The following is an 8,947-nucleotide window of genomic DNA, read 5'->3' on the forward strand; positions in this document are numbered from 1 at the left end:
TTTCTTCGAATAGAATCGTTGACGTTAATTACATTTATTTTGTCCTCAAATTACACAAAGTTAGCTTATTTGAAGCATTTTTTATTCTAATTTATTTATTTATATATTCTTTTTTCATTTCATTTCAAACCTTCATTTAAGCAAGAGGTGCTTTCACACCAAGTACTTAGCCGTACTTAGTTTATGAGAACTCTTTAGTCCTGGAACTAAAGAGCAGGTCGCGTTCACAAAGGAATAAGTCCCTGAGGGAGGATTGCCAGAAGTTAGTCTCTCTCCGTTTGTGCGCTGGGCTAATGCTAATAATGCTAATGCTAATAATGCTAATGCTAATAATGCTAATGCGGGGATAATAAAATGGTGGCTTCACAAAACTTTTCTGAGTTTTACGGGGGGGGGGATCCGCCCAGCCAATCAGACATAGGAACATTTTTCTCCCCCGAAAGCCCCTGCCCTCTAGCAGGGACGGAAAGGTTCTCATGGACTCATTTTAGTTCCGGATTTGTTTGGTGTGAACGAGACATTTTGGAACTATATCGGAACTAAAGTGGGAAAATGACTCCGGTGTGAACGCGCCTAAAGGGATCTGCTGCAAGTAGGTTCCACATGAAGACATAAAAACATAACAGAACAACAAAAAGGACGTCATACAGCAAAGTTACAGCGACTAGTTTACAAACCTATCGACATGTTGAGGTACCAACAGCATCAGATAGCATCGCACCTATCCCAGCTTTGAAAACATGCAGCGGAACCAGATTGCTCAGTTTCCATTCTTTTTGCAGCCTGTTCCAAGTTAGAGGAGCGATGCACATAAAAGTAGGGCTGCTCAATTCATCGTATTTTAATCGCGATTACGGCTTGCAACGATTACGAAAACAACATAATCGAAATAAAACGATAATTTTTTTATTACTTTTTTTTTTTTGGGGGGTTTTCAGTTGGATTACACTTAAAGTTCAGAGTAATCAACGGTTAAAAACAAACTGTTCACATTTCTTTTTCTCCAATAAATGGATGTTTTCAAAGTCAATGAATAATGGCATTTAATAATCGCAATTACAATTATTGACCCAAATAATCGAGATTATGATTTTTGCCATAATCGAGCAGCCCTACATAAAAGCTTTCGTCCCTAAGTCGAGAGGGGTCTGCCTGCAGGCCTGCACTGTCAGCACAGGAAGTGACTGATTTTTCCCGCCCCTCGGAAGACTCGTCTGATGGAAGTTTTCAAATCACAATGGAGACTCATCACGGAGGTGATGAGTCCGCCCACCGTGCACTTTGGGTCGGCCTTGGTCAAGCCCTTTTGACCCCCCAGCCTGGTTCTCGTAAAAGTTGACTCAGCCATTTTTTGCTCAAATGACACCATGGAGGAATGTAACGGGAGTTGGCAGGGGACTCTGCCCGCCTCACGAGGGCCTGTATTCGGACACTTTTTTTCACTTTTCCCCGGTTTTATTATTTTTTTGGCTATTTCACCCGGTTTCTACCGGGGACACTGCCTGGTCTCGGGTGTCCCCCCACGGCCTGTGTCCAGCCCCCCCCCCCACTCATCCATATATTAACAGATTTTGACCATTTTTGTTGCATTCCTCTCCTCTCACTGATCGAATGACAAACGCGACCCACTGTCGGAGGGCCTCCGCGCCGGCCCGGCCTAGTGCCGGTGTTCCTCCGAACTGCAGGTTCGACTCTGATGGCCGGGAGGGTGTGCTGCGTTGGGGTGGGGGACTTTCCCAACTCTGCATGTCTCTTCCTTCCCGGGCCGGCCGATATGAAGCGTGACCAAGACGCACCGTCTGACTCGGGTCCCGCAGCGGGTGGAGGTTCCCAGCTGGGACCTCCACCCGCTGCGGTGCACCCGGCAAACACGGTTGTTTCTCAAACCCTCCACTGTTGTCTAGCGGGTGTAACTAAAATACAAGATGTCGTATTTATATATATAAATAAATATCTATATAGGCTATATATATAGATAATAAGTGTCACGATAATATTTTATTTTGTATTTGCGTGCATTCCCTGTTTGGAAAGTGGAGGTGTCCTCAGAGTGCATGTGTCCTCAGAGTGGAGGTGTCCTGAGAGTGCAGGTGTCCTGAGAGTGGGGGTGTCCTCAGAGTGCAGGTGTCCTGAGAGTGCAGGTGTCCTGAGAGTGGAGGTGTCCTCAGAGTGCAGGTGTCCTCAGAGTGCAGGTGTCCTTAGAGTGCAGGTGTCCTGAGAGTGGGGGTGTCCTCAGAGTGCAGGTGTCCTCAGAGTGCAGGTGTCCTCAGAGTGGAGGTGTCCTCAGAGTGCAGGTGTCCTGAGAGTGCTGCCTGCAGGCAGGCTCCCATGCCTAAGTCAGTCCTAGCACTTTGCACATTTAACAAAAGCACAGCATGAGATCTCAGGCAGTGACTACTTTCAGTTCGCTGTGAGATCAGAGAGCAGATGGAAGATGGGAGTTTACCCAGCAGGGCTTTGTAGATGAACGTGTACCGGTGACTGAGCCTCCGTACTGTGAGTGAAGGCAGACCTGCCCTGGCTACAGGGCACAGTGATGTGCTTTACAGTCAGTCACACATCTCAGAGCGCTGTGATAGGCGGCATCTAACTCGGTCAGGGGCATTCAGATAGATCAGATCCCCACAGTCCAGCTCAGGTAGAGAGGTCACAGAGAGGTCACAGAGAGGTCACAGAGACTTTTCATTTCTTCCTTTTAATAGATCATATTGTTTTACCATGGTATTATAATTGCTTTGTACGCCCTGTAACGCCCTGTGTTATTCTTTCAAATGCAAATTAGAAATAATACAAATTGTTTAAAGACATTTTATTATATAAGATACAAATTAAATAAATACAAAATAAGAGAAAAACTAACTTCCAATGAAGCTAGTGTATTCTGTGTAAACTAATGTTAGGAAGTAACAGGGCAAAGAAAACCAAACAGAATTTAAGAAAAGGACAAACTAAAAATAAAAAACAACAAAGCAGAGATAACACTATAAATAAATATAAATAGATAGTTTTAAATTAATCTAATTTAATAAAGTATTATATATATACAAAATATATTTTATCAAAGTCAACGATACATTTTTCACTGAGCCCCTCCCCCATCTTCCACCTCCCAGCACCACTGAAGAAGGGGCTGCATATTTCATACTGTGCGTGCGTGCGTGCGTGCGTGCGTGCGTGCGTGCGTGCGTGCGTGCTTGATGCTGCAGCCATTATTCTTTAAAGATGATAAACAACATCAAAGGAAAAGGAATAAAAAGATTAAAGAACTTTAAACAGAAAGTTAAAATAAATGAAAATATAAATGTATTTAACTGTGAGATAAAAAAGGAAATGTACAAAAAGAAATATAATATGATATGAGGAGAAAGCGCCCCCCCCCCCCCCCCCCCTCTCTATTCTCCCGGCTGAGTGCAGTGGGGGTTAAAGTGAAAACAGGGGGGGGGTTACATCCTTTTAGGACCCCCTGCTGCTTCATTAATCAGTCAGTCCACCTTAATGCAGCTCTTAAGGTGGACTGGAGAGATGAGGGGCTTTTAAAGGGGTGCAAAAAGAGAGGGGGTCTCATCCATCAGCCATTCAAAGAGTATATTTATATTATTGTAACTGTGACAGACCGGCCCCAACAAACAGAAACAAATGGTGTAATCAATAAAATTAAAAAATAGAAATATTAATAATTGGAGGTTTTTTATATTATTTTAATAGATTTTTTATTTTTGTTATTTTCCACCAAATGTGACCCTTTTTTTAAAACACAAGTATGAATGTAATAAACCTTCACTCTAGGAACTCCTCAGGAGGAAATCACTTTATATTGAAACAATAATGATTTCCAGTGAAAGCCTGTAAAGCTCAGCGTGAAGCGTCAGACCCGACTCTCTGTTTCTACTCTCATTGTTTCAGGGGATCAATGCCCCCCCACCCCCCCCCCCCACCCCCCCACGAAGGCTTTTGTCTCAAAGGTCACCCGGAGAAAAGGCTGCACATTCAGATTCAACTAAACGAGCTTCAGGATGTGAACAATCAGCATCCACGCCACAGAGCACGATCAGAAGCTGCAGAAACACCTCAGCGTCTGATCGAACAGAAAACACACATTTAAAGACATGAAAGAAACTAAACTGGTGCAAAACTAGCTTTAAGATGAACGTAGATCACGTGGAAACATCTGGAGAGAAGCAGCTTTTTGAGTAGAGAAATAAGAGATGACGCTCTGATGTTTAGGAAAGAGTAGAAAGTCGTCTCAGTGTCGTATTTTATAAGCTCTGAGACGTCTTCAAAGACTCCAGGAATCTACCAAGCAAGCTTTAAAGGACCCATGTCATGCTCTCCGGTTATTACCTGTCTGTGCTGCCCCTGAACGCCTCGATGGGGATTTCTCTTTTCCATTGTTTGCTTCCTGGGTTCTGTGACGTGTGAACACCCAGATCAACGACAAAGGACCGGATTGACCCAAATGGACCAATCAGCGGAGCCCCTCCCTCACCAGGACCCCTTGGCTAACTATCAGGGAGTCCCATTGACTTGCATAGAGCTCCCTGGCTGGTAATAGACGAGTTGGGATGGTGGAGAAATGCTCTCTGCAGACCCATTCTCACAGCGTGATAAACCTTTTCTGACTCAATATCAAACCACACGTATTGTTTTTACTTCGGCTGTGAGTGTTTGTGTGCTCGAGCCTCGCAACGTCCCGACCAATCAGAGCACAGTGGGCTCATATGGGGGTGGGGGCGGAGCTCCAACAAGCCGTGTAGGACAGAGAGTGAATCCACATACTATACAGAGATGCTGTTTGAAAAACCAATGTGAGTTTGGAACATTGAACAATATACATCTATTCTAGTAGACCTCAACAGCTTGAATAATGTGCTAAAATGAAGCTCCGGTGAATGAGCCCCATCAACTGAGTTCTAAACATCACTTTAAATTTAGATCTTCCATTTAGGCCCCGCCCACTCGATCGGATCGGATCGGCGATCGGTATCGGCCTATACTGATTCCGGCGATCGGAGCATCCCTATTTAAAAGGAATGTAAATGTGGAGAAAAGCAGCTTCTCATGTAGAAACATAGACGGTATTCTGCTCAGAAGAAATGTGACAAAAAGCGGCAGAAAGTCCACAAAAGCATTTCAGCTTCACGTTGAATTGAACATGCCGTGAGAACTCTTTCAAGACGCCTGCATTTTGATTAAATACCTGAAGCAAAACTAGCTTTTAGACATTCCTGTGCAAAAAACCTGCTTTCAGTTTCCCCGGAAAACACAAAACAAACAGAATTGGGACAAAAAAAGGTCCCGATAAACGTCTCAGTGTTCAGTGACCTCTGAGCAGAAAAGTGAAAGGAGAATAAAAGCAGCATTTCTCTTCTGACGGATAAAGACTCTCTAAAGCAGTGATTTCATCCTCCTTGCTGCTTTGAAGCCACAACATGAGTTTCCAGAGGAAGTTTCACATGAATATTCTGCGTTTAGGTGCAGAAAAAAAATAAAGGAGCCATTTTGTATCCATTTACAGTGATTTTGGAGGCAGAGGCTTTCATCAGCGTCACCTTTCATCTCCTCAGAGAGGCTCTAATGACGAGGGGCTGTCTGCAGGTTTGAAATCACACTCACATCTTGTTCTGAACTGAGCCGCTGCACACCAACGCCGCCGTGCATGTGACTCTGGAGATGTGTCTGTGCACGTGAGGCCAGTTTTAAGATGACAAGCAGTTCAAAACAATCCAGAAAAAGTCAAAATATTCAAAAAAAATAAGCCAACGAGCTACGAGAGCAATGCTGGTGATATCACGGGAAATGTTTAAAAAAAAGATTAACCATTTCTCAAAACCACAAACTGTAAAAACAGAAATATTTATCAAATTTGTAACTTTCTAAAGGTCCTTGAACACATCGCGTGTGACACAAGACGACCAGGAAGAGAAGCAAAAGGACTACGAACAGACAAAATTAAGCAAAAAGAGACCAGAAAATGATGCAGAACGACCAAAAGGACCTACAATAATATAAATATCTGATCCATACAGAGAGACTGAGCTCCTGACATGTTTTAAATTAACTGGAAACAGGAAACACCTTTATATTCTGACTGTGAGAAGAGTACATGTGTTTCATTCACACGCAGACCTCCTGCTGCTTTATACTCTATATTCAGAGGACACAATACACAACTATAGACACAAAATACACACAAAATACACAACTATAGACACAAAATACACAATTATAGATAAATTAACCGAATATACAAGCAGAGGGTACAAAATAACGGAAAAGGTAAAGGCTAAATGCTGGAAAAAGCTTTTAACATCGGCTAGATGTCGCAATGGATACGGCTAAATGTTGGAAAGGATATGACTAAATATTGGAAAGAGTGTTGACTAAATGTAGGAAAGGATATGGCTAAATGCTGGAAAGGATATGGCTAAATGTTGGAAAGAGTATTGACTAAATGTTGGAAAGGATATGGCTAAATGCTGGAAAGAGTGTTGACTAAATGTAGGAAAGGATATGGCTAAATGTTGGAAAGAGTGTTGACTAAATGTTGGAAAGGATATGGCTAAATGTTGGAAAGAGTGTTGACTAAATGTAGGAAAGGATATGGCTAAATGCTGGAAAGAGTGTTGACTAAATGTAGGAAAGGATATGGCTAAATGCTGGAAGGATATGGCTAAATGTTGGAAAGAGTATTGACTAAATGTTGGAAAGGATATGGCTAAATGCTGGAAAGGATATTGACTAAGGCTAAATGCTGGAAAGGATATGGCTAAATGTTGGAAATGATATGGCTAAATGTTGGAAAGAGTATTGACTAAATTTTGAAAAGGATATGGCTAAATGTTGGAAAGGATATTGACGAAAGCTAAAGGCTAAATGTTGGAAAGGATATGCCTAAATCCTGGAAAGAGTATTGACTAAATGTAGGAAAAGGTAAAGGCTGATACTTTAATTCAACTTTTTATATTTAATTGTATTCCCTACCACTGTAACGTGTCTTTGACCACCTGAAAAAGCACTTAGAAATTAAATGTATTATTATTGATATGGCTACATTTTGGAAAGAGTTTTGACTAAATGATTGAAAAAGATCAAAGCAATATGTATTTGAGTAAAATGGCTTAATAATTAACTTTTTCTGGTTCTTATATAAATGATAAACTGTCCTAAACATTGTCCGTTCAATTGTATATATCATTTTTCTCCCAGTTTCCATTTTTATTTCATTAATATTTCACATCCAGACGTAAAATATGCAGTAAATCAGTGAATTGACCAATTGATAATATCACATTATCCAGATTAAATCTCTATATTATGTTTCTCCTGTCTGCGAGGCTCAATCTTTAATAAATCATTCCATTAAATATCTAATCTATCTGCTCAGTTTTACACTCACATCTTAACGAGGTACCGGCCCTTTAAGTAATTGCTGCCCTTTCGTTATAATGAGTTCCTTCAGAATAAGAGCGCAGGGACCTCAACGTTAAACACAGTTCCCTCTTTGACACGGATTGAAATGACTTTAAGAGATAACAGAGCGAAATGATGTCGTTTCAGAGCATGATTTAGTCATTTCAGAAACACAAATTATTCATTTCGGGCGACGGAACGAGTCATTTGAAGACATGAATTACTAAAGACGAGGGATAAAAGTTATTTCAGGGAATGAACTGGAATTTTAGAGGACAAATTAATGATTTAAAAGAGCGATTTGTGAGCGACAGGACTCGGATAAAGTGTGACACGGAGATTTCATCGATGTTAAATTAGCATTTCTGAGCTGCTCTGGTGGAAAGAGAGATGGATTATAGGATTGAACAGAAACACTAACGGGGCGAAGCCTGTGAGCTAGTTCAGGCTCGAGCACTTCTGCTGCATTCATACATAGCGCCCCGTGCCACTCTACAACCAACCAATCAGAGTCTCCTAATACGCCGCTCTATTTAACCTTCCAGATCTCTCTCTACGCTTTGCTGCTGCTGTTGCTGCTGCAGCTACCTCTACGTCGCTGCTGCTTGCTGCCCCACCACCACCTCAGCTACTACCCCGGCTTCCACCCCCCCACCACCCCAGCTTCCACCCCAGCTACACCTCAGCTTCCACCCCAGCTACACCCCAGCTTCCACCCCAGCTACACCCCAGCTACACCCCAGCTTCCACCCCAGCTACACCCCAGCTTCCACCCCAGCTACACCCCAGCTTCCACCCCAGCTACACCCCAGCTTCCACCCCAGCTACACCCCAGCTTCCACCCCCCCACCACCCCAGCTTCCACCCCAGCTACACCCCAGCTTCCAACCCCCCACCACCCCAGCTTCCACCCCCCCCACCACCCCAGCTACACCCCAGCTTCCACCCCCCCAGCTTCCACCCCAGCTTCCACCCCAGCTTCCACCCCAGCTTCCAACCCCCCACCACCCCAGCCTCCACCCCCCCACCACCACCCCAGCTTCCAACCCCCCACCACCCCAGCCTCCACCCCCCCACCACCACCCCAGCTTCCAACCCCCCACCACCCCAGCCTCCACCCCAGCTTCCACCCCAGCTTCCACCTGTAGGCTCGGGGGGTTAGTTATTTAATCATCACTCATCGCGCTGTGTATGGAGGAGAAGGCGTGTGGTGCAGTGGGTTGTGTGTTGGTGTTGGGGTCAGGGGAGCACAGGTTCAAACCCCTCTGCAGTCAGCATGTCGGTGTGTCCCTGAGACACTTCACCCCAAAGTGCTCCTGTGGGGATTGCCCACAGTGTTGAGTATGTGAGTTGCTTTGGATAAAAGCGTCTAACATGTGATGTGATGTGTATCTGTGGCGTGATGAGGCCCGAGCCTATCGACGCCACACTCAACGATATGCTGCTTCTAATAAACATGAGAGTTGTCTGACTGAACTCCTATAATCTGAAAGAAGACTCTCTAAATGAGTTAAATCATGAGAAAACTGTGTTGTAT

At 43.7% G+C, this 8,947-nt stretch overlaps 1 protein-coding gene across 1 annotated transcript in view; it reads right to left on the reverse strand.

Moving 5' to 3' along the window:
- The window catches only part of phf21b (PHD finger protein 21B), a gene marked incomplete at its 5' end in the record, with an annotated part of 33,514 nt that overhangs the window by 18,667 nt on the left and 5,900 nt on the right, over window positions 1-8,947 (reverse strand). The window contains 2 exons of the mRNA XM_079655706.1: window positions 1,605-1,850; window positions 2,476-2,521. Of these exons, the coding sequence (XP_079511832.1) occupies window positions 1,605-1,850; window positions 2,476-2,521 (292 nt within the window). The remainder of the gene's footprint in view (window positions 1-1,604; window positions 1,851-2,475; window positions 2,522-8,947) is intronic.

Source organism: Notothenia rossii (assembly GCF_949606895.1).
Source record: "Notothenia rossii genome assembly, chromosome: 10".
Classification (NCBI taxonomy): domain Eukaryota; kingdom Metazoa; phylum Chordata; class Actinopteri; order Perciformes; family Nototheniidae; genus Notothenia; species Notothenia rossii.